Source organism: Barbus barbus (assembly GCF_936440315.1).
Source record: "Barbus barbus genome assembly, chromosome: 25".
In the NCBI taxonomy this organism is placed as follows: domain Eukaryota; kingdom Metazoa; phylum Chordata; class Actinopteri; order Cypriniformes; family Cyprinidae; genus Barbus; species Barbus barbus.
The window spans coordinates 6,703,595-6,730,757 of NC_136753.1; the positions used below are offsets into that span (position 1 = coordinate 6,703,595).

At 37.0% G+C, this 27,163-nt stretch overlaps 2 protein-coding genes across 3 annotated transcripts in view; one reads left to right on the forward strand and one right to left on the reverse strand.

Moving 5' to 3' along the window:
* LOC306844557 (unconventional myosin-X-like) overlaps positions 1-8,533 on the reverse strand; it is a gene marked incomplete at its 5' end in the record, with an annotated part of 53,461 nt that extends 44,928 nt beyond the window's left edge. Inside the window, one exon of the mRNA XM_079376780.1 lies at positions 8,513-8,533. Within this exon, the coding sequence (XP_079232906.1) occupies positions 8,513-8,533 (21 nt within the window). The remainder of the gene's footprint in view (positions 1-8,512) is intronic.
* Positions 8,534-19,163: 10,630 nt separating this feature from the next.
* On the forward strand, positions 19,164-26,850 carry LOC306845075 (autophagy-related protein 9A-like). 2 transcript variants are annotated; one of them, XM_079377634.1, is made up of 16 exons: positions 19,164-19,277; positions 19,570-19,631; positions 20,080-20,230; positions 20,348-20,391; positions 20,524-20,588; positions 20,723-20,872; positions 20,984-21,125; positions 21,339-22,087; positions 22,202-22,355; positions 22,811-22,990; positions 23,080-23,319; positions 23,582-23,817; positions 24,611-24,728; positions 24,986-25,184; positions 25,273-25,415; positions 25,502-26,850. In XM_079377634.1, exons 3-16 carry the CDS (start codon positions 20,128-20,130, stop codon positions 25,508-25,510), a joined length of 2,532 nt encoding a protein of 843 aa, XP_079233760.1. In that variant the 5' UTR covers positions 19,164-19,277; positions 19,570-19,631; positions 20,080-20,127; the 3' UTR covers positions 25,511-26,850. The 2 variants fall into 2 exon arrangements, with proteins under 2 accessions (XP_079233760.1, XP_079233761.1); XM_079377635.1 differs by having other exon boundaries at positions 19,166-19,277; positions 19,528-19,631.
* The last annotated feature ends 313 nt before the right edge of the window (positions 26,851-27,163 follow it).

Here is a 27,163-nt window from a genome sequence, read left to right on the forward strand (position 1 = left end):
GTGTGCACTGTCGGCATAAGCCACCCTACCTCATTTATAAGGGCATCTCTCTCTCTCACCTACACACACATTCTTCTGCATATATTTTGAGGCTTGCCTCTCACCTTACTCAGCTCATCATCTTGAACATATAGAAAGTACCATTTATAAATACTACAGTTCAAACAGTTCACTTTTTAAAGGTCACCTATTATGCAAAATTCACTTTTACATGTTGTGTGTACTCAACCACCCTATAAAGATAAAAATCCACCTGCTCCTTTTTTGAATCCCCATAAATCATAAATGGTGTCTCAGAACAAGCCGTTTGCAGAATCTGTAAAATGTGACATTACATTTCACAAGCCCCGCCCACAACTGTTGATGGACAATGCTGTATTAGCAGAGAACCCGGCCTGAGTGAGCCGCACACAATCCGCCATGTTTATCTTCACACAAGAGCATTTAAAAGCAGCATTCAAGTAAGAAATGTCTTCTTATTAGAGCTACAGATATGATTAATTCAAGAACAGTGAGTGATTTTCTGTTTTTAGTTTATTGTTTGGGTCATATTATCAGCATAGACAGCAGTATAGGTACTATATATTATGCTGCTGTAACTTAACACACAGATCTAAAATAAAAATGTGATTTCTTTCCCAGCTGTTTACACTCACAGACATAATGACTGTGTTTTTGCAACTTGTGTGTTTTTAACATAAACTTGTGTGTATTTGACAGTTTAAGCACAATAAGACATGAAATAGAACTTAGTTTAATACTCACGTCGTGTGACAGCCACTTTCTGTGCACGTGCGTCAAATGTGTGTGCTCAGAAAACCCTATATCAGAAGTGTAAACTGATATGGTCTTAAAACACATGATTTCAGCGAGATAGACATGATAATCAAAACCAAACAGATGTTTTTTGACAGAGTATCTGAGATACCAGCTGTAAAGGCACAGCCCTATTCTGGAAAAGGGGGCGGGGAGCAGCAGCTCATTTGCATTTAAGGAGCCATGCACGAAAACAGCGTGTTTCTGCTTTCACTCAAAATAGGCATTTTCAAAATTAGACAATAAATGATTAGTGGGGTATTTAGAGCTGAAGCTTCACAGACACATTCTGGGGACACCTGAGACTTATATTACATCCGGTAAAAAGGGGCATAATAGGCGCCCTTTAAAGAAGACTCTTATTCTCACCAAGACTTATATAATCAAATAAAGTAAAAACAGTAATAATGTGAATGAAATATTATTCCAATTAAACATTTTAATATATTTTAAAATGTAATGTATAATACATTCAAAATTTAAATTGTGAAGCTTTCCCATCACGACAATGCATGTATTCTTGAGATGGGAAAGCTTCACAATTTCAATTTTGAATTTCAACAACCACGACATTACATGATCATTTAAAAAGCATTCTAATATGCTGATTTGGTGCTTAAGAAACGTTTCTGATCAATGTTGGAAAGAGTTATGCTTCATAATATTTTTGTGGAAATATGGTACATTTTTGTGAATTCCTTGATGAATAGAAATGTCAAAAGAACAGTGCTTATTTAAAACATAAATATTATAAATGTGTTTACTGCCACTTTCTTACTGTCCCCAAACTATCTGGTGGTGTATTTACAGTATACAAAGCACCACAAAACTAACTATAAATAGCTACTTACAGTATTAGCCATGTGATTTTATTATGTGGAAATACCTCTTAACAGCCACTCTGTCAGTATTGACAGCACATGCCAACTAGCCTCAGATGGCATGGCCACATCAGGTCAGACTGTCTCTTCCAGCAGCTGATTGCAACAAACTACTTACAGGTAGCTAAAAACCCTTAGTGTTAATACCTTTTATAGCTTTTCTCAACTTATGGGGTTTATGTAAAATGCACACACACCTTTTATCTTTTTGCCTAAGGACTGAATACACAAAACTAGATGTAGACCACAGAAGATCAATTCTGAAGTAGCAGACTATATATTAGACATTAAAAGGTGCCCCTATGAGTTTCTTTAATGAATATTACACTGATAATGTCATCACATTTTTAACTTCCCCATCTATTTTTTCCTGTTTTTGCATTTTTTCCAGTCTGGTCTTGGTATGAACAGATGGCGATGAGTCTCAGATGAGGACTGCATACATCATACACACACAAACAGTGTGCTGTTCAAATACTACCAAGGAGACTCCTACTTCAGATGTTGAATAAATGCATAAATCATGAACCTGTTGGATTTAAACAACTAAAACCAATTTGAAACCAATACATTTTGTCCTTGGCAATAACCATTAACATTAGGTAAAAATGAGGGTAAAAATCATCTAAAATATTCATGACCTGACCCAGTATCATTTAGCTACATAAGCTGATCTTGTACCCTCACTAGTCCACTAAAATAAACTTTGAGTCCATTCCTATCTCTCTGCATACCTGGTGGCTGCTTTATATATATATTTGTTTCTATAAATACAGTTTCCAAGTAAAAATGCAAAAAATACTTCATGATGTTCTGTGAGAACCGTTGGCTGCTTGGGACAATGAGCAGCTTAGTCGAAGTCCTGTGAAGAGATATGATTTCCTTATATAATAAATAGGTTTAATTAAGTCTTTTACTTGCATTGAAACAATGATCAACACAGATACAACTATAGTAGACACAGAAACGTGTGCGTTATATATGTGCTGTATATGTTTACATCTGAATAAATGATGACAGAATTTTCATTTTTGCGTGAATTATCCCTTTAATTTCAGTGACATGTGGCCAGACACTTCAAACCTATATTTTCTTTAAAAAACAGAGAGTATCTCTTATTATCCACGGCTGAAATAACCCTGCATTTTCAGTAGCCCCCCGTGCTAAAATGTGCCTCAGTAAAACCCTGCAATGATCAGGGGTGGAGATTTAATGTTGGGATTGAGGCACCCTGGTTTCTCTCCACATGGGGTTTAATTCATATTCTGACAGTCTCAAAGACGATGACTTCAATAAAAGTAAAAGCTATCACTCCAGATGAGTGAGACTTCATGAGCGACCATTCTAATTATACACAAGGGACCGGAACAGTGACTAGACCATATAATGATACCGTGAATGTACAGTGAGAGAGCAAAAGGAGGAATGTGCATCAGCTGTGGTAGAAAGAGATTTGCACTTTTCCCTGGAGCGGTCTGTCAGATCTGCTCTTCACAGGCAGGCGGAGGAGGCTGATCTGGGTCAGGAGAGACAACTTTGCTCAGTGCTTCTCTCTGCTGGTCTCTCTAACTGAAAACACAAGCGTGTACACATGCAGCTAAATTTCAGTCTTTCTATATGGCTCTGTCTCCATCCTGATTTTGAAAGCCTTCATGTCACTGTCTTGCTCATTATCCTATAATACGGTTATGTGGGTGAACTGGAACCAAAGGAGGGATAATATACAGTCAGCCAATCATTATCGCAAAATAAATCCTGACAGGGTGGATCAGGAAACATTAGCTTGCTTATTACATGGCTATACACCGAAAAAAAAATACTTTGGATCAACTTTTTTAAAAATTTGTTACATCCAAATTCATTTATTTCATCCCCCGACCCCAAATTATATTTATGGTTTGGTTCAACTGTTACAATTTTATTTAATATGTATATATATATTTATTTGTATATATAAACATACCATCAAAAATGTTACTTAAAGTAGGTATATATATTTTTTCTTTTAACAACTTAAAGTTAAATGATCTATAATATTACAGTAGAATGTTGACTTAAGATAAAACTAAACATATTTAGTTAATGTTAATTTAGTTTATTAATAAAAACAGGATTATTCATAAAACACCAAAAAATTTATAAAATGTACAATAATTTCTGCAGTCAGTAAAGCTAACCAGTGTACTAATTTCTTTTAATTTTGCATATAACAAGTGTCGCTTTTAGCCAAACTGAACACAACCAAAAACAATGTATTTCAATTAGACCAATCAAATTCACTTTGTACAACAATGCTACTTCAACAATCTACCATTATCCTTAATGTTAGATGCTATTAAAGTCTAAGAGGTCAACGTTCAATTAAAACCTCACAAGAATCCATAAGAAATTAAATTTCTAACCTGATAATGAGAATTTGACACTGATCTCGAAGGAAAGTAAAACTTTCCAGGTTAAGAGGCAGTAAACACACACATACACAGCTAATGTAACTGTGATACACACAGTACAACAATCACACCACATTTAGACTATTCAACAGCAACCAAACAAGTGCAAGGAAAAAAAAAATCAAAAGAGACAGAATATCTCTAAGAGAAAAGGGGAATAGAAGCTGATGGTACCAATCTTTTCTAAAGGCCTACAGCATGTGATAAAAAGATCATTTAAAGAAGAAAGTCAATGTTAAAGCCCAGTACTTCAAACAACCTGTGAAACTAGTGCATTGCGGAAATTGATTAATCAAAAGAGAGGAGTGAGACAGCAATGTTGAAGAGGGACTGATATACAGAGAAAGGGAAAAGAGAGCGATTCACACTGGAACGAATCAAGGCACTCGTTTCAAATAAAGCTGCTGAGGAAATATAGGTCACACATCTCCAGTGGCTGATTTTCGCAGAACCATGCAGTGACACAGAACCACAGAGAACGTGAGAGGACACACAATTCATGTCACCATGAGGAGGAAAGGATGCTAAGATGAATTCTGCCCTGACCTGGGATGCATGTAATATAAGATGATATATGTATTATCTGACACAAATGAACTTTAGTTTCTGCTCTGTGAAACAGCTGCACACCTGCTGAAGCTCCTGCCACCTGTCAACAAATCACATAACATTTCTCACATCTTTATCCACCAAAAACTAAAACCACCAAGAACATCACAAGAATACATATTATTATTAATCCACCAACAGTGTTATTAAAAAAAACTAGATTATTAGGTGTTGGATGTCAAAGACAATCTAAATTCAAATAAAAATGCATTACTGGCCTCTTCAAACGTCTAGATTCCAGTTTCCACAGCTCTGGCTCAGAGATGAAGAGGTGTGTATGTGTGTTTGTGTGTGTGTGTGTAAATCAACATAAAATTAGTGTATATTATAAATACAACAAAATTAAGATTAAATGAAAATGTAAATTTTAAAACTAAATTAAAACTTTTTGCCACACCTACCAATGGCCGGTGACTTGATCAAATTTACCGACCAAAAATTTTTTTTACCGGCCATGAAACTATTTTTGCAGTTATTACTACTACAATGACTAAACGTATTTACAATATTTTTAATTTGTCCTTTACTTTACTTACAAGAAAAAACAAACAAACAGATTTATTGATTTATCTTTTTTTTGTCCGAAAAACGTTGAGATTCTTGTCCTTTGTATGCTTTCGGCAAATGGAGCAGTCCATCGTGTTATGCCTGTTTCACACATACTCAGTTTGCAGTGCGTATGTGGTGCATAGTTTTTTTTTCCGCACACAAAACAGATTAGAGCAGATTAGCCTCATTTGAGGGCCGGATAATCGAACTGAAAATTTGAAGGGGGCCAAGGGGGAGAGGGCCATCCTGACCTCTTTCTGGGAGGGCCTATAATATTAGAAATTAAATTGAAATTTTAAATATATAAAAGGTTAACATTAGTGCTGTCTGTCAATCGATTCAATAAAGTAATCACACATTTCTCTGTAATTAATCATGATTAATTGCATATTTATATTGTCATAATTTCACATTGAACCTCCAAATTAATGTAGAAACATGTTTTAATGGCATCTTTTTACAAAGTAGCCTGTTATTAATGAAGCATTAATACCAATACTGCTACTGGTGTCTCTATTAAATGCATTTTCCCTTAATTTGACCTATTATAGCCATTCAGCATTACTGTATAATTGAAAGCCATTATTATTAACATTTAAAGGCTCTGAAATATTAAGTGATTTTAAAACAATCTTCACATAAACTATAAATTGTATGTGCATAAACTATACAAATTAATCTTTATTCAGCTACAAAAGTTAATCAACGACTAAAGCAGTCGAGTGATTTCTCTTTTTCTTTTATATAAAATAAAACCACCCACCCACCCACACACACACACACTTAATTAGACACTCTTTTCAGTATTGAGTGTTGTGTGCATATCCTTTACATTTATCATTTTAGGATTTACATAGCTACTTTCACATAGTGTTTAAATTTCATCATGGTCAAGAATGAGTGCCATCAAGGTCAAGGTTGGGTTTGCAAAATTGGCTGATTGTGACCACAGGATGCCAGATTGGGAAAAAATATGTGACTGTTCATTTAGCTGTTGCATCCCAGACCATTTAAAAAAAAAAGCTCCAATGCTCCAATTAGATATGCTTTATTAATACTTACAATTTTCTGTATGAGTTCAGATAGAGTTTGAGGATAGGCTTTTTGAACTGAGATTTTAAAACCTGGTGCATAAAAACAGAACCTCCTGTAAAGATGTAGGCCTTCACATCCAATTCTCATTTGAACAGAGCTATTATATGGTCAGCACTAATACTTATATATAATCTCTGGCCTACATTAGAAAATTGCCTAGAAAAGTAAGTGGGTCCACTACATAATTAGCCTAATATTTTTAAAATAACTCTTAATTAACATTTTGGTTTTTCTATAAAATGTCAGTCCTTTTTTCGGAAATCTGTTTAATTCTGAACCACATGCTTGAGATTCTAAAATTTAATACCCAGCACTAGGACCATGGGGTGACCCAGTAACATGCCGCTATTCCAATGTTGCTGTGGGGACTGGAAGTGTGGACCGTTGAGTCACCAAAATGATAACCTGAACTGTCACCGCAGAGCAGACAGCAGAGAAATGGGTGCTAAAAGAGAGACAGAAAGAAAGAGGGAGAATACAATGGGAACGAGAGCAGTTTGTGCATGAGTGTTGTGCTTTAAAGGGTCACTGAGCTTTCAGAATCTCAAGAAACACCCCTGGGCTCCTGAGACGCTGCTGGGCAATGACACATTTGGATGCTGGGCAGAGATAAGGATATTAGTGGGAGGGTCAAGTCTTGATTTTTTATAGGACTTATGTGCTCCACTGCATCTTACACATATTATTTCCCCATTTAAAAGGCATTACACAACTCTTTTGGGGGAAAGTTTAACCTCTGACCCATACATTACAAGCAATTACAAGCAAACACCAAGAAACTGGCTTGGAACCACCTGCCCTCCACCAACAACTCCCATTTAGCAGCCAGTTTTCATGGACAAGAACCAGCTATCTAGTCATACTGATTATAGCTGATGTATCACAAGCATCCTAGTTATCTGAACCACCTGGAAAGACCAGCAATTAGAACCCATATACAGAGACAGATTTCACTGTAAATGCCCCACAAATTAAATGAATGGCCCTTCCAGATAGCTGCCTGTGAAGGATCCAAAGATCAGGTTCTCTTGTTGTTCCTATGGGCCATCACATAGCCTACTTTCGCAATTTCTTGCTCTTCAATCGAATAAATACAATATCCATAGTATCTGCATCATCAATTAATGTCATTTACTCACTAAGCCTTGTGTTGGTGCTGTCCACTCTGACACAGATTAAATGCCGACTGCTTAAAACCATTTGAGACACATTGCACGTGCTTAAGAGGATACATGGCTTAATGAGGATGCCATAATTCAGTATTAGATCAAATGCAGGTGTTTTTTTGTTTGCAAAGAGTGTGTGCACTTAACAGAGAGAGAGGATCAATGACCAAATCATCCAATCAAGTAGGATTTGGGCATCTAATTGTACTATAAAATAAAAGAGATAAGCGAGAGAAGCAGAAATAAAAACGAAACAAATGGATGAAAAACTTGCTGTGAGGCCTGTCTGGCAGAATACAGATCATGTAAACAAAACCACCAATGCATTCTGGGTGAAAGGTTCATTATGAGCCCTTGCATATATGTTCCTATCACACTCAAGGTGAATGCTCTGAATATGGAATTTGGAAATCATCTCAGTTATGTCTTGACAGCCTTCACAACACAGTACGGCACTGGTTTTGGAATCAGAGACATTTAATCTCATTCATAACACATAATGTAGATGCATGAAACCATTTGTAAAACCTTGCATAGCACCCTTGCAGAAACATCATATCAGAGACCCTGCCTCTGCTTCAATGCGCGAGCCCCTTCCCCCCTCACGCGCGCCACAGCCCAGGCGAGCGCGAGACACCGATGCACGCGACATCACCATAAACTACTGTCAACGTGTCAAATAACGCACTGGCTCCTTTTAATGAAGCACTTTAAAATGATCAACAGTAAACCGGCTGTATGTAAACGGAATGGCACCGTTATAGGAAGATACAGCATTACATGCAAAATCCTGGGGAACAGCCAATGAGAATTATCCACCGGTTTTTACATCTTAAGACTATTGGGGAATTATTTCACACATATAGCGCACAATCTATTGTTTTTGCATTGCACATAAAGCACAACAGATGAAATGACACGTTCCATCGTTTGAAAATGAGCCCACCTCTGCGAAGAAGGTCTCCATCTTCCCTCAAAGGCTGCAAGAGGATCCAGCTAATCAATCGCAAAACTGCAGAGGATTCGAGAAACGTTTGAGAAGATGTATGTCTGTTCTGCAACTGCTTTCCATTCACGAATGTTTACGAAGAGCAGGGCGCTGCAATCCCGCGTGAGATGGCAATTCAAACAACTGATGGCGCGCCGTTGGCAAATAACAGCCGGTGGGAAACGAAAACGCTCAGGTATTTGGTTTCTGTAAGTGTCTTTTTTTATTTAATCGAAACGCCGGTGTCCAAACACATGCCTCGCTGACTCCGGTGTCTGCACCAGAGCGAATGAGCCAGCGTCCGTTCGCGCATCTCCGGTTGGGCGGCGCACCGCGCGCAAAGACAGCCCCCCAAGTTTTCACCCTTTTTACCGTGCATACCGGTAGTAAGATGACAGAAATGTGCATTCGCAGAAATAAACATGACATATATTTCAGCAACACTCTGAATCTACAATAAAGCAAATAGTATCTTATAATCAGTGCGTTGGGATGCGTCAAGCGAACGTTATTGATACACAATATCAAACAGTGACTAATAATGCGTTATACTTTAAATACATTGCAAAAGCAAGTTTCCATTATCTGAATGATCTGAAATCTCATGTGCTGAATGTGGCACTGATGCCCTCAGATGGGTTTCCATGGTAGCACTACTGACATATTTCTGCATGAGCCATGAACATCTGAAGTGAGACTCATGCAGTGGGTGGAGTAGAGCAGATTCACTCATCAATACACATTTATAGAAGGTGTTGCAGTGTCTGCAGGCTTATTACTCCGAAAAACAAGTTCATATTTGCAACATCTTCAAACTGCATAAAGTGACAGTTTGGTTACTCTCTCATGAAAGTTAAATAAAGCAGATGGTGGATGTATTAAATCGTTAAACTCTTATCTCTCACAGCTTGAGAAACAACAACTGTAATCCGGATTCTGTAACCAACACAGAACAGACAGTGAGCTAAGAAGAACCATCAAATTGTTTAGTGTCAGTGACAAATAAGAATGTTCAAGATGACATTTTCAACTATTTTAAAATGCACATGCACATAGATAAGTGAATGTAATCATTAGTTTTATAATAATAATAAAAAAAAGCTTTTGAAACATTGTACAAAAGAAAATCAGTTAAGTGACACAAAGAGCAGGTTCTCAAGCCATTTGACTGACACTTTTCATTCAGCGCCTAATAGCACACTAACTGTAGGAACAGCTTCCCTAGAGCAATGTGGCACTGCATGTCATTCTCAGATGTAAAATACTAAATAATTTGAGCAGTGTTATGATGAGCACTGGGTTGCCTCTTCCAGGACTTATGACATTTGTGCTAGAACTTAACTGTTCCTGTACTATTTATGCCAGGGGTTTTCAACAGCTTATTTTGTTTTTAATTATAGGGTTCTATTACATATATACACAGACTATCTTTTTTCTTTTGGTCCAAATGAACATACTCTTTAATTCTTTTTTCTTACCCTATTTGAAGATGTCATCAGACTACTAAAATTCAGTGCCTCCAGCTAAATGTAATTTGCAACTCTTCGACTGGCTAAAAAAATCAATAGTTTCAGATCCAGAAGGTGTCAGATGAGAAAAGTCTCAGATGATATTCATGACGCAACTATGCCTCATCAGCAGTAGGCTACAAAAAAGTACTAAGTATGATCTATATATTGTAGCATGTGTGTTTGAGTCAGATGTACACTGAAGATTGATGCCTGTATCATCTGACAAACAGAAGCTGAGAAGACAACAATGTGAAATCCCTGTGGTCACATACATCACTATATTTGAAAGCCATGCTCATTTTAAACCCTAAAGAAATAAAGTCAGAAATGTAAGATAAAAAGCCACATTTTTTTATTTTATTATTCTATAGGAAAAACAGGCTTCCAAACTGATGGCATTAGTATTGACACTGATAAGAGTTTTCTGACAAAACAATAATATTTATGAGCATCCATTTATGCTTGGCAAAACTATCCACTCATATGATGGCAAGAAACTTGTCTGTGCCCCAGACGGTCAGACTATAGAGCCCAGATGCAGCTTACTCTACCCAAGTCTGAGCCTCCCCTTCCCTGGCCTCTCTATTGTATCCCCATGCCTGTCACTGGAGGCCCTGGAGGTTTTAGTGGCCTCCTAGTAAGCGGTGTAGCCTGCAGCACACCACACGTACTGCAGTCGCCTCTTTGTCTCCTCCAGCCTTTTATCCCTCGCCTCCCGTTGTGTGACACGGGCTGGGGTCACACCACTGTAACAGAGCCTCACGTTCAGAGGAAGCTTGTCTCTTTTGTTCCATCCTGCTGAATGGGGCTGCTTTATTTTTAAGTGTTGGGGGCAGTTCCACATGGTTCCCCCTCCACTATCATCATTCTCCCACTGTGACAACTCAATTCGACATGAAAAGGCTTCACTTCTTAATCATTCACCTGATGCTTTGCTTTCAAAAAGCATGTGTTGCATGCTCATAAAGTCCACTAAAACAGTAAAACAATAAAGCCACAAACTGGGGAGCAAGATCCAATTGAAAGTGCTCCAGGCTCAATTCAGATGTGCAAGAGACACAGAAAAGTAGAAAACTGAGAGCCATATCCCAAAAGTGTACTTCGGAATCAAATGTCATTTTAATGCGACATCAATCGGACTCTCAGGGTGATGTCACTGTAAGTGGATAGACAGACGAGAATAATGTGATACACTAAATGTCAAGCCCTGCGGTTGGACCATCACAGATGTTCTACCGAACTGGTTTTGTGCAACAGGACTAGATTACATTTGCAGGGATTATAGGGTTGTGCCTCATTTTTTATTTAATTAACAATTATTTTAAATTCCACATACTTTCAAACTGAATGTAGAAAATTTAACACAGAATTTAGATTTGAATTTTACATTTACATCTAATTTACATTAGATGATTTTTATAATCAGTGTTTTGAATTCTACCTATAGAAATTTTAGGCTCATTTTCCAACTCCCCAAGAGTTAAACAGTTGAGTTTTACCGTTATCGAATCCATTCAGCCGATCTCCGGGTCTGGCGGTAGCACTTTTAGCGTAGCTTAGCATAGATCATTGAATCTGATTAGACTGTTAGCATCTTGCTCAAAAATGACCAAAGAGTTTCAATATTTTTCCTATTTAAAACTTGACTCCTCTGTAGTTACATCGTGTACTAAGACTGACGGAAAATTAAAAGCTTCTAGGCCGATATGGCTAGGAACTATAATCTCAATCCAGTGTAATAATCAAGGAACTTTGCTGATGTACCGTGGGTGCAGCAGGCACAATGATATTACGCAGCGCCTGAAAGTAGTCCCCAGCAAGGTAACTACAGAAGAGTCAAGTTTTAAATAGGAAAAATATCGAAACTCTTTGGTCATTTTTGAGCAAGATGCTAACGGTCTAATCAGATTCAATAATCTATGCTAAAATACGGTAAAAGTGCTACCGCCAGACCCGGAGATTGGCTGAATGGATTCGAAAACGGTAAAACTCAATAGTTTAACTCTTGGGGAGTTGGAAAATGAGCCTATTTTCAAAAATAGTGAAGTGTTCCTTTAAGTAAGAACATTTACATCTTTTATTTAAAAGAAAACCTATGTTGACTTTTAAAAATTAAATTGTAAACATAAAACATATAGCCTACACATAAACTGGACGATTTTAATAATCAGTGTTTCAAAATGACACCTATAGAAATTAGTTTTTACTTTATGTAAACATTACATAAGTAAGACCATTTACATGTATATATCATTTAATAGAAACAATGTTGCATAAATCCCTGTTTTATGATTTAATTTATTTTAATTTAAATTATTTAAATTACAGTATCCTTTTTTTCTGATTCAAATTCCAATTCAACATCTTGTAGGTGTGGCCAATTAAATTCAAATTCCAGCTTGTTAAATGGAAGAGGAGTCAACTGTTCAATTCAGAATTTTGCCTAAACATAGTGGAAAAACAGATTTGAGGCTTGACATGAGAAAACTGAGAGACAAAGACAATCATCACAGCATCTTGGGCACACTCACAAGTTATTTAACCATAACAACCATGTTTCTATGCCAATAAAATAAGTCCTTTTTTGTAACAGGGCTGTAATGTTGACTTCAGGTGGCAGTTTTCAGGTACGAAAGGTTTTTGATGAAGGGAGGATTTATGCACTTTTCTGTTCTACTGTTAGACTGGCCAAGGTTCCATCTGAGTCACTGCAGGGATGGATTATAGAATTAGTTTCAGTTTTGCATCCCCATCGAGTTCACATGGGTTAGGCATAACTCATCTGAATGACCCAACTCAGCAAGTGGTACCAGCATTGAGTTGAGAATCAGTTAAACAGCCACAATCTTTTCTGCTCTCTTAAAATCCATTCAGGCTTGAACCTTCTCACTTGAAAATGCCCTCTCCTCTCGGCAGCCTACGTTTTAGTGCTGAATCAGAAAGTAGTAAAGAAAAACTTGTCGATACTGTTGTTATCATTCGGTGAGAAACAAACAGATTAGTGTCAATCAAAGGCACAAGCCAATAGCCATCACCATAAATCCCTCTGATTCAGTGAATAAACAGTGGCCTTGGTTTAATGGGATTTTCCTTTATTTGTCTAATAGGACCAGATTAAAATCTTACTCCACTCTTACATTATCGCTCTCACTCTCAGCTCTGTTCAGTAATTTATAGTTTTTTGTCAGCTGCTTGCACACAAAATTGTTACTTGTCACGCAATTTCTGAAACATGACACTCAAACAGAAGAACCAAATCTGCAAACCATATACACTAATTCTCGCCCTTTGACACTTTTTGCAAAGCACAACGCACAATTGTCTATATAACACACACAAATATAACAGGAAGTAATATTATGGCAAACGTGATTGCAAATGTGTGCCTTTGAAATGTGTTTGTGATATTTTGAATGTAGTGCTTCATTTTGCAAGAGATGTGAGGCATTTTGAATGTTGTGTGTGCAATTCTTGGATTTGTGTGTAAAGTTTGGAATAAAAGAGGCAAAGTTTTGAAAATGTAAGCAGTCTGCAGCTTTGTTTTTGTTTAATTGCCTATAACATCAGTTGCCTGCTTATTTCCCTGTGACAATGGTCAAAAAAAGACATTCAGGTATAGACTTAGTCAGAGCAATCTCATGTACATTCATTCCCACATGAGAGTACACAAGAGTGGGCGGCTATCATTTAAGCATCAAAGAGTCGAAAAAGAGCTGCCAAGTCTGAAAATTACCACTTTTTACAGTGGAATAGATATCCAGGAAACTAAAAGCACATTATTTGTGTTTAAAAACGTGATTTGAGAAATATTTGAAAAATAAACATTCGATACAGAAATGTCCACAGACACACACAGACACACACACACACAGGCAGACAGACAGACAGACAGACACACACACACACACACACACACACACAAAGATTAATAGAAAAAAAAAACAAAGTCATTTTCTGATGTCTAGACCCATGGTTTGGGTCTTTCCAATGCAAGTCTATTGAACACGCATTTCATTCAGCAAAGCAGATCTGATCACCTGAGAAAAAAAAAAATGTTTAAAAGGGGTTAGGGCTTTGTTCATATCCATAACCCAAAGTATAAGCACCACTGACAAGCAAAGTTCTGATATTTTGATGGAAATGTAGCCATTTTAGAGAAATAAGCTGGCGCACTTCTTCACCATTGATCTCGGATAAATCAATAGCCATTATTGAGCTAGACAGCCACGAGACTGTAAATGCTATAGTTAAGTGCTGGGTGTTGTGTCTGGAGGTATAATGGTTCTGCAATAGACAGAGAGGGTGTATTTTATGATGTCAGAAATCATTTTTATTGATCGCCATGGTGAGTTTGTAAATTAAATCTTGCAATGCTTTTAGATTTGTTTCTTTTTACCTAAAACTTAACCATTGTATTTTTTTATTTACAAGAAGGTATGCATTGCCATGCCTTTCATTAACTTCATATATAACACTCTACACTAAAACATCAATACAAAGTATTTCTTGCACATGCATAAAAGATAAAAAGTTATATCCTCAATTCTAGCTTGTGTTGAAGTGTATGTGTGTGTGATCTAAAACTAAAACTGGTCCACAGGAAGAACATCCTTGGGAAAATGAATATGTTTATTGTGTTTACAGAGAGCTATGAGGAAGGAATCAAGTTGAGAGTCCTTGTATCATCACAGGACTTAAGATGATTGTGAACAGAAAGTGAGTGGATTCATGATTTAATTCATTTATGAAGCACTATGGCCAACACAGAGAGAGAGTGATTCAAGTTTGAAAAAAATCAGCAACAAACCTCTAATCTGTGTATTTGCTGGACTGTTAGAATACATTACTAAGGATCTGCCATTAAAGATGTTGCTGCTTTGCCCTGTCAAATTGTAATAAACCACCCTGAAAGACAAAAACACACACTTCAGTATACGGCTATCCTCACTTCATTCCCATGCCAAATCCAAGATTATCCAATCTTTCAAATTTATTACAAAAAGAGGAATTTGCCCGCTGGCATACGCTCTCTTCTGTTATCCCTCAATACTGAAATGAATATTTGTCCTATAAATTCATGTATGCACCTTGATCCTCTTCAATCCTTAATATGAACACAGTAAAGCCCTGTGACATATAACGCATACAGTATCTCTCCCTCACAAACATCCATACACTGTTCTCCACAGACAACAGGAAATGGTACATGTGTTGTTTCAACCTCTTCACGACCAGCACCAGAGAGCAGGGCCAGACTCTGCATCAGATTAACTAGTACTGTACCTATTTTCATGTTACTAACATTTATTTTTAATTTGCTATTAATGTGTTTTTCTTCAGTTCTTCAATTCCATATTAGTAGGCTGAGTTTAAGTTGTAATTACATTTTAACTTCTAATAACTGTTAAGACTAATAACAGCCAAAAAGAATCAGTAGGTATAGGTACATTTTTAGTAAAATGTGCATAGTATTTAAATAATGTGTTTAATATTGATGTAACAGCATCCTAAGAGAGAAGAATGAAGATAAATATCTTATAACAAATAAGACATTGTAACATTTACCTGATCCATTAATTTGATCCTGATGAAGGTGAAAACATGAATTCCTCTTTTTTTGAAAGAATCTTTTTGTTATTTTTGACTAAAAGTTAAAACTAGTTGTTTTGGTATTGTAAATACATTCAATTTTGGTTGGACATTCTTGAATTTATTGCTTTGGATACCCCAGTTTTGGAAAAGAAATGGCATTGTTTTTGTTATTAACACCTTATTTCTGTTTGTCATGTAGGCTACTGTATTTATGAATATACATTTGCATATTGAAAACCTTTTTGGCCATCAAATATGAGCCGAAAACTTACTGTCTAAAATCAAAAAAATTAGGAATTTAGGAATCAGTTGAGACTAAAATACTTTCACTTATTTTTGACGTGCTTTCATAGTTTATGCATACTTTCATACTTTACGCTTTTGTTTATGCTTTATGTTTAGTTATTCTATTTAATGCCTGATCAGAAATCTTACAATAACAATTCCCAACCCTAAACAAATTTAACCCTTATTTAGCCATGAAAATATTTAAAGCAACAATGCTAAAATTAATCAAAAATTTTTTTTCTTTCTTTCTGTTTTGATGCTAATTAACCAGCTAAGCTAACAAGTTACTTATAATATTCAGTGTGATTCTCTATATGGTAATAGAAATATGATAATACCACATAAAAACACAAAGATATATTATGGCTGAAAGTTATTAAACAATGCATTGATATATTTAAATGAATAAATATCTACATCGATCTATACATTCTAGTTTGTTCTTAATACTGAAAAACTGCACAATGCTTCTAGTGGTTGTGATACAGAAGGAAAGAGTATGAGTGTATAGATGCATATGGTTCCCAGCAGCCAGCATGAGTTCAATTTAATTAAGGGTCCCCAGAGGAATGACTTCATCTCTGAGCAAGAGGGGTCTCCACTTACCCCCGTTTCCCTTCCTTCCTCCTGTCAATCCCAGTACGACAGAATTTCATCTGAATCAGTCCTCAATATCACTAATGCATGAACAAAGGTCAACATGGAACAATCATGCCAAAATACAACCACAATCATAAATTCTGTTTCTCATCCAGTGTGTTAAATGTTGGTGCTGCTGCAAACAAAACTACAGCACTTTTCTTAAGGTAATGCAATTTTACTGATCCAATTGTCTTCATGCAATAACAAATTAAGGTTGAATTTGAGGTAAATTAATCTGTCATTTAATAAAACCACACGTAGCTACAATGAGAATCCCTGAGTTGTTTTCAAAGTGATTTGAATAAATCGAATGTCACGGTGGGGACCTCAATTGAGGTCCCAATGGGTAAGCAAGCTTATAAATCACACAGTTTTTTGAAAATTTAAAAATGCAAAAAGTCTCCTGTGAGGGCTAAGTTTAGGTGTAGGGCAATAGAATACACTGTGTGTGTGTGTGTGCGTGTGTGTGTGTGTGTGTGTGTGTGTGTGTGTGTGTAAAAATTCAGATATAACCCCTTTGTAATCATTAACATTTTCCTGTACCTGTAATTTAATTACACATTTTTTCTCAGTAACTGTAACAGATTACAGTTATATTCATTTCAATTAAATTACGTAATGCCGTTACATGTAACTAGTTACCCAACACTGATTATGATTATGAAGGCTGGATTTAGTTGAACAACTGATCAAATCTAGCCTTCCTCTAAAACAATCAATAGATCTACGGGCTGCAGTGGTACTTCCACTGTCGTCCTCATCATAATATTTTGAGAAAAATGGTAATCACATCTATATGTGTAAAAAAGATTGGGTTGTGTTGGATTGTGTGTCAATAGTAGTAGCCTGATTGACACCTTTTCATCACTGCATGTTGTGTGCCTGTATAACCCTCTCCATTCCTAGTTTTATGGCCATATGGCAGACACATTTAATTACATTAAATATGCAAACAAATTAACCTGAAAGATTATGTGTGAGAGGGAGAAATATGGGCTATGGTGAGCATAGTGTATATTTATGCTGCACTGAAGTGGAATAATATTGTTTTATTGTATTCTGTCCTTTTGAATACATCATGAAATATAAATGCATACTCCTTCTTGTTACTCCATCTTTAAAAAAATAATGACTACATTAAGCTGTCTTGGAGCCAAGTTAAGGCTGCTCTGTGTCTGCTCAAACTTCAGTGTAAAGGTGCAATTGCACATAAAAGCCAGATTAACATATGCCTGCACAGACCCACCTCAGCTCCTATCAAAGCATACAGGTAGTTGTGATTGCTGTGGAAATATATTTATGCAACCTCTGAGCAGCATTAAACAGTCTATGTAAAGACACCCAAATGCTACTTCAGAGGTGCTTCTGTGCCACCTTTGCAGTGTAAATTTTTCTTTATTCACACTCATTGTTTTCTTTTGTGCTGCACATGTCATTTAAACATATTTGAGATTTAAACAAATATTTCAACATGCACTTATTCTACAGTTAATTTTCAAACAAGTTTGACAGTACTATGATCTAAATATTGTCTGTTGCTTTCTAAAATCATATAGGCCCGGTTTCATAGAAAGGATTTAGCCTAAACCAGGATTAAGCCATAGGTCAATTAGGACATTTAAGTCATTTTTATAAACATGCCTTAGAAAAAAGCATTACTGGTGTTCATCTTAAGAAAAAACGAAGGCACTAACATGTTTTAGGAGCAGTCAGTGCAAGTTTCTTTCAGTTGAAACAACTCAGATTTACATTTTAGTCTAGGACTAGGTTTAAGCCTTGTCTGTGAAACTGGGGGATAATGAATTTAAGCAGACTTGGTTGCATCAGTCAATTCATGCAACAACAAGTCACAAGGGGGAGCCATTGTATAGCCAGCTAGTGTGAACTGTTGCCCAGTGACCATTCAATGTTTCTTTCATTCAAAGTTTACTGAGCGGTTGTTTAATTAGGACTCCCATATGTCCCATTCACACTAGGACTGCACAATAGGCCCTTCTGAACCATTTAATGTGTCTGAATTAATATGAAATGCATGTTTTTTTTTTTATCACAAGCCAAATCATTTTAAAATTATTTGTTTTAATTTTAACCATGGACCCAATTTTGAGATGTCAAACTTCTATCTAGATTTAAAGTGAATACCATTTATTACGTTGTACTTGTGTCTCTTGAGTGTAAGATGAACAAAATATGAAGATTTTTGCCACAAAAAAGCAATTGTAATCACTAACTACATACTTTATTCAAGTGTTTTGTCCTCTTGAAATGTAATAACCTAGTCATTTCTGTTGTTTGCATTCAAAAAATTATCTAAAGGGCTTAAATTTGCTGTCCTGTAAGCTTTGACGTACAACCAACTATGATTAATCATTGTGTACTATTTAACTCACTGTGTAGTTTAAATATTAAGGTACATTTAAAACTTTCAATGTATTCTGGGCAATTCATTATCTGAATGCTTTTGGAATAAATGTTTTCTGCTGTATTTACTAACAGAAGACCCGCCTCCTGATGCCATTGGCTCGTTCACACCAAGAACTTGCTTCTGATTGGACAGCAAATGTGTCACACAGTGTACGCGGCCTCTATATCGTGCGTCAAGAATCGAAAGCAAAAATGCTTCAGAAGCAGAGCTTGGCGTTTATAACATAGTGCGAATCATAAATCACTGCTCCTTATATTCGAATGAGGTAAGATTTCATTGAAATCCTTTTTCTGAATAGCGAATCGACTGTTTGTTGCTGTATAGGTAGATGTTTCTCAATGTGACGCGCATCTCATATTTTCCTCAGGCTTCTTCTGTTGACATAAAAACTGTGCCTCATGTCAGCGATAATAACAAACATTAGTTATTTGAAGTATTAAAGGTCATGTACGGATAACACAGACGACTTCAGAAGTAACCAATTCCACTGTGTCCTGTTTTTTTGGCTTTTGCAGGAATGGACTGACTAAGCATTATGTTTTTGCTGTTTCATCTAGGAAGAGCAGACTTGCTCCTGTAGTCCTTTTGGGTTCATAAATGAAATGGCGGGAGGTACAAGGTAAGAATTATTAATCTTCTAATAAACAGTGTTATGTTTAAATGCAGACACGTTCCTTAAAGGTAGCATTGATTGTCTCTTAGAGATTGCCATTTGACAAAGCCAGCCAAACTGGTCCAACACTTAAAAAAAAAAAACCTGCTAACTTAATGGCAACAAAATGCAGTGGTTTAAACATATAATGTTGGGTAAGTATGTTATTTTAAGACGTGAGTCATGTGCACGTTTCTTATGAGCGTGGGCCTGCTGTTGTTGCGCAATGAGGTCTCCAGTGGAGTATCCTGACATGTTTTTGTGGGCAGGGTATTTTTTTTAAAACTACAATTTGTCATGCTTATACATATTTAAATGTCTTTAAACATAATTGAAACCACGTTATTTTATCTTGTTTTGTATCACACCCAGTGGCTTTCTGAGAATGAAATAAGTGTTGGTTTTAATCTAAAAGCAGCAGAAGGGATAGTGTGTGACAGGAGATTCGGGGGCTGACAGCGGGATGGCCCACTTCGACACAGAGTACCAGCGCCTGGAGGCGTCCTACAGCGACTCCCCTCCCGGAGAAGAGAATCTGCTAGTGCATGTTCCAGAGGGATCCAAATGTGAGATTTAAGGCAGATCCCACAATTTTAAGCAAATAAACCATGCAGCATAGTTTGTGTGCCAATTTTTACATGTAATTTTATCATAATATTAATTAATTTGGTTGTTTATTTCAGCTCCATGGCACCACATTGAAAATCTGGACATTTTCTTCCAGAGAATATCCTTTGTGCACTGCAATTTATTGCTTAATCATGGATTAAATCAATTTTGTAAATATTAAATCAAGTAGACTGATATCAATTTAGTGATTACAGTCAACAAAAGTCTTATTTGTCTTAACATTCAGTACGTCTATAATCTACACCAGAAGAATGGATTTACATGTATGCTGCTGGGAGAAATATTTGAGCTCGTGTAAGTATTAATTCATTTACTGTATCTTTCATTAAATATGGTAGTACAAATAGTACTAGTGTCTGTAGTGGATCAGTGATCAAACTCCTTTAACCTAATGAACTGTCATGCACTTTTTCCCATCATTATTCCAGGCAACTGGTGTTTGTGGTGGCATTCACAGTGTTCCTGGCTAACTGTGTGGACTATGACATCCTCTTTGCCAACAAGTTTGTTAATCACACTGATTCCTCAAAGGTTACGCTCCCCGATGCATTTCTCCCAGTGGATGTGTGCAGTGCTCGGTATATTTCATATATTAAATGTCATTAATGATGTGGGATTAATGTTATTGCCCCTTACTATCAATATGATCCATCATAACACAAACTGTCTTTTGTTAACATGTGTTTTAGGATCCGTGACAATGTTTTGGTCATCTTCATCCTTATCATATCAGGGGTCTTTTGGCTCCACCGTCTCGTCAAGTTTATCTACAACATCTGTTGCTACTGGGAGATCAGATCGTTTTACATCAACGCTCTAAAAATGTCCATGGTGAGTTTTTCTGCTAACTCATTGTAGCACATTTATGTTCTGACAGGCATTTGAGTCAGCAGTGGAGGAAAGCATGCTCTATTTTTCTTAGTTCTTAATGTGTTGTTGATGCCAGTAAGCTATTTAAACTTAAGCAAGGGTGCCGTAATGAAGTTATAGTATTCAACTGAGTTCACATTTTTAAATGTTCAATAAGCCCTTTCCCTTTTGCAGACGGACCTACCTTATTTCACCTGGCAGGAGGTGCAGGCAAGGATTATTGAGATACAGAAGGAGCACCAGATTTGCATCCACAAAAAAGAACTGACAGAGCTTGACATCTACCACCGCATACTGCGTTTTAAAAACTACATGGTCGCGATGGTCAATAAGTCACTCCTACCTGTGCGCTTTCGCTTGCCTGTGCTGGGCAATACTGTTTTTTACACTCGTGGTCTCAAGTATAACTTTGAGTTGATTTTCTTCTGGGGCCCTGGATCTCTTTTTGAAAACGAGTGGAGTCTGAAGCCAGAGTACAAACGTGGAGGGAACCGTTTGGAGCTGGCGGATCGTCTGAGCTCAAGGATCTTGTGGATTGGAATTGCCAACCTTCTCTTGTGTCCAGTTATCCTGATCTGGCAGATTCTGTACGCCTTTTTCAGCTACACTGGGGTGATCAAGCGTGAGCCGGGAAGTTTGGGTGCTCGATGTTGGTCCCTGTATGGCCGTTTTTACCTCCGACACTTTAATGAACTAGACCATGAGCTGATGTCACGCCTCAGCAAGGGCTACAAGGCCTCCTCGAAGTATATGAACTGCTTCATGTCACCATTACTGACGGTGGTGGCTAAGAACGTGGCGTTCTTTGCTGGCTCCATACTAGCAGTTTTGATTGCTTTGACCATTTATGATGAAGATGTATTGGCTGTCGAACACGTGCTCAGCAGTATTACATTACTTGGGATCTGCATCACAGTCTGCAGGTGTGACCATGTTAAGAGTGACCAAGATAAAACAGATCACTAGAACTGAGTCTTTGGATATTTGTTGTCCATCCAACTATTTTGTGCTCATTCTTTCATCCTTGTTTGCCCTAGGTCTTTTATCCCAGACAAGCATATGGTGTTCTGCCCAGAACAGCTGCTTAAAGTGATCTTGGCATACATCCATTACATGCCTGATCATTGGCAGGGTAATGCCCACCGTTATGAGACCAGAGACGAGTTCGCGCAGCTCTTTCAGTACAAGGCTGTAAGTAATGCAACCTCTTAAGAAATACTTGTGGACACAAACACAAATATATTATTATTGTGAATGAAAACTAACATTACATTTTCATTAACTGAAATAAAAATGAGAATTGTTGGAAAACCAAAAATACATTTTCATTATTTCAAAGTTAAATAAAATAAAATAAAATATCAAGGACCACAAATTAATTTTATTTTTTGATACACAGCATACTATGCATTACAGAACCAAGACAGGATCTTGGTGACAGTAATGACATGTGTCATATTAATAGAGCAAATATTTTTGGGAATTCGCAAGTACCATCTGCAGTTTCAGTGTTTTTATTAAAAATTAAGAGGTCAAATTTTTTTACTAATGAAACATGTATGGATGATCCGTTCACAACACAATGAATAACATGCATTCTAAAACACAATTTCATGGTGATTGTCTTTTGATATCTGTCCTTGTAGGTTTTTATTCTTGAGGAGCTGTTGAGTCCTGTCATCACTCCCTTCGTTCTTATTTTTTGCTTGCGACGTAAATCTCTAGAGATCATAGATTTTTTCCGAAACTTTACTGTGGACGTGGTCGGTGTGGGTGATACTTGCTCTTTTGCACAGATGGATGTCCGTCAGCATGGTCATCCTGCGGTAAGGGCACAAACCTTTTTTTCCCCAAATTACTTTCATTATTCTCTCTTTATTTGTTGACCATGATGCCCTTTTTTGGTTCACTATAGTGGATGTCTGCTGGGAAAACAGAGGCCTCCATCTATCAGCAGGCAGAAGACGGGAAGACTGAACTGTCACTCATGCACTTTGCGATCACAAATCCACACTGGCAGCCCCCTCGGGAGAGCACGCATTTCATCAGCCTTCTGAAAGAGAAGGTGCACCGCGAGGCCGCCGCAGGACAGCAGGGAATCATAGCAGAGAATCCTGCATTTACCTCAACCCATTCACTACAGTCTGATTCAGAGGTATCCAAATGACTGCACTGCCAACATCCATCCATCCAGATCAATACATATAATGATATATTTCTAATGGCAAATAAGATCAATAATAGGAATATTAATAGTTAGAATAATTATATTAATGTATTAGACTGGGTCCTAAAAGATATTAATGAAAAGTGAACTAAGAAGAAAACGTGCTTTTAAGATTAGATACAATATGATTATAAAGAGAACTAAGTTCTTTTTAAAAATATGTCTGATTTTGGGTGTTGTTTCATTTCAGCCTCACAGTCTTATTGCAAATCTCCTGATGGGACCCCCTTCCCTGGCCTCGCTACATCTGGGTCGAGAGGGCTCCATCAATCCTTTGTCCATTGGAGTGAGTGAGGGGGCATCCGCCCTCCGATCCCTCTCTCCTGTCAGCACTAGTCTACACCTGCGGGGCAGCTACCCATCTGCCAGACTGCCACGACCTGACCATTCAGCTGTGGTGGCTGGGAGAGCAATGACAGGCTCAAGGTAATGACTGAATACAAGTTTAACATATTATTGTATTGTTATTTTTTTTTATATAATTTCATAAATTTTTATAATAATTATATAATTTTTCAGCTTTATTTTATTGATTTGCTCTTGTTTTTGCGTTTTAATTGATTTTGAGCACGACACTAGAATTTACTTTTTGTCGTGCAGAAATTCCTTATATTGAGTAGCTTTGGGCATTCTCATTGTGATTAATCTGGGCTCATCAACATTAAACATTAAAAACAAAGTTTAAAAAAACACTTTCTAAATGCACAAATTGTGTACAGTTAGTAAATGAGACCTGTTAACATTTACATCTCATAGATTTCTTAAGACGACTGTCAAATGAACTTGTTAGAATCACATGATTTCTTAAAATAGCAATTGTAACAAAACTTACACTGCTGTTCAAAAGTTTGGGCTCAGAAATATTTTCTTTAAAGAAATTATTACTTTTCTTCAGCAAGGTGTGTTAAATTAATAAAAATAACAAACATTTGTTTCAAAAACATGTGAAATCACAGAAACAAGGTAGATTAAAAATATTAAAATTGAATAAGTTGTTAAACATATTTCACAATATTACTATTTTTACTATATTTTTTTATATCAAATAAATGCAGCCTCATTGAGACCTCTTTTAAAAAACTATAAAAATCATACCAACTCCAAACTTTTGAAGTAATATATGTGTCTTTGCATCTTTTAAAATGTCCCTGCCAAACTATTTCTTGTCATTCATTAGTTCTTTTTTCTCCTCCTCAACTCTTGGATCGTCCTCATCCAGCACTGATGCCCGTACCATCAGCTCTGGCAGTAGTGCCTGGGAAGGCCAGCTGACCAGTATGGTCCTATCAGAATACGCTTCCACAGAGATGAGCATTCATGCCCTCTACATGCATGAGGTAAAGCAACACATGAACCGTTGATATAAGCAAAGCTTCATTACAGAATTATGGAATCAGTGATTGTGCATCTATGGGACTGATCCAAGAATGTGTGAGACTGCCATGATCATCATACTTCCCACAAATGCTGGCCATCTTGGCTGCTTTTCCTTCATTAGCTGGTCCAAATCAGCCTTTTAACCAGTGATGTGTTGAAAGAGGTCAGTCTTTAGTCTGGACCTCAATATTAGTAACTATATCTAATGTGTGTGTAGATGCACAAGCAGCAGTCGCGAGGTGAGGTGTCTCGACACACCTGGCACAGACAGGAGAGTGACGAGAGCAGTGAGAGTGTCAACGAGGACATGGAAGCCGCCCGCACCTTCCCCCGTTCCAGCACTTTCCCAACCACCTCACACCAGGAGGGGGCAGCACAGCAGAGCGGCAGCCAGCGGCGCTATGGCGGAACCTCGGGTACTATAAACGAGTGTTTGTAGTAATATCTAAGAATGAAAAGTGCCACCGCGTAGTCTTTACATGGGTGACAAACTGTCTCCTGCAGATCCTGTTTCTGGAGTCTTTCGAGCTCACAGAACGCCTCGTATGCCTATGGGCGGCTGGTCTGAAGAAATCCAAATGAGCAGACATCACGACCCAGTGCCCGAGGAGGGGTCTGAGGACGAGCTACCACCACGCATCCATAAGGTATAACAGGAAAGCGGTAAATATGAAGCAATATTCATATGTGCTGGATTCCTAATACTCATTTCTGTGTTCTCGTCTTTTTTTAGGTGACTTAACAGGAGTATCGTGGATGAAGTACTCAAGAGGGACTCACAGCATTCATTTACTTTTGGACACTGATTAAAAAAGTCATATTTATTTCCTCTTGGACAAAACATAAGTCTGAGTTTAATTACTGTATGTCACAGAGTGGCATCGTATCAAATTTCCAGATTGTAATGGTTTGAGCTTCTGTGGGAATGATACAATGAACAACAATATCAAAATACTCAATTATTCATAGTTCTCACACATTGATCCACTTGAGAGAAGTTGCAAAACTGGTTCTGTAAAATATTTCATTGTGAATTGGAAAGTCTATTTGCAAACTGGAATAAGCAGTTGACAGAAGTCCTTTGAGTAAACGGTTAAATAGGATTGCATTCAGTTGACCCTGACATTTCTGTTCTTGTCAAAAAGTAAAGGTTGGTGTTGATGTAGGAAATATGCGCTTCGAATCTTTGAGCTGCTTTGAATCATTTTGATAGGAGGAAGAAATATTTATAATATGCAATGTGCCATTATGAACTTTAAACTTTGCCAAATTAGATTTTATTGTCAATCCCAGATTTCTGTGAGGGGGAAAAACCACTGAAGATCATTCAAGCCTGGCACTGTAAAAATGATGCATGCTCTTTTTTTTTTTTATTTGTATTATTTGCACAATATCAAACGAGAATGCACTTTATCATTTTTTCAGATCCAAAGGATGACTCCAAGGCAGTGGACAAATCGGACTTGTTTGTATTAGCATGCAGTTTTAAAAGAAGTTGTATATTTCTAGCTATAGGATAAAACCCCAGGATATTTTCAGTTAGATTTTCATTTTATTTACCGTGGCTCAGGTGAATAAAACATGATTTGTGAGAATGAGGGGGTTGTGTCTAGCATGATATGTTTCAGATATCTCAGGACCGGCTTGTTTTTGGCACTGAAGTTGCCCAGAAAGTGCATGACACTTGCGTGATTGTAGACTGCTGCTCCTTTCATCCTCAAACCCATAACTGCTAAAGGGAATAAACAAACCTTTATGTAGTTTGCGTGCGACTGCAAAGATTTTGGATTTCATTCATAGTACATCACTGCATAAAAAACTGACAGCATTTCTCATATCTCGCACTGCTCGCAAACATTGTGCTTAGACAGTGTTCGAGGTGCAAATTGTGCATGACCCTTGACCTTTATACTGGTATGTGTTTGTAATAATTGGCCTGTATAATGCTTCTCTGACCTTAACTAATCTATCAACTGCAGCTGTGCATTTTCCATTGTCTTTTGTTTTCAGTTTTCTAGACTGTGTTGAATATTTACATTTTGTACAGATTCAATTCATCAATAAAATGTATTTAATAGCTTGTGTAGTTTTATTTAAATATATATATTTAAAGTTTTTTAAAGAACTAGATAGGATTTTATATTTATATGATTTTATATTCATGTTTTAATGATTCGTGAATATCAGGGTTGAAAATCAATCCACTATATTTCATTAAACCATATATACTGTGCTGCTATGCATATTTTTAGTTAGTAAAATTTACGAAAAATGTACCGCCCGAACAGGGACTTGAACCCTGGACCCTCAGATTAAAAGTCTGATGCTCTACCGACTGAGCTATCCGGGCCTGTTTTACAGTCAGGGCGCCCCCGTTCTTCACTTGCTATAATGC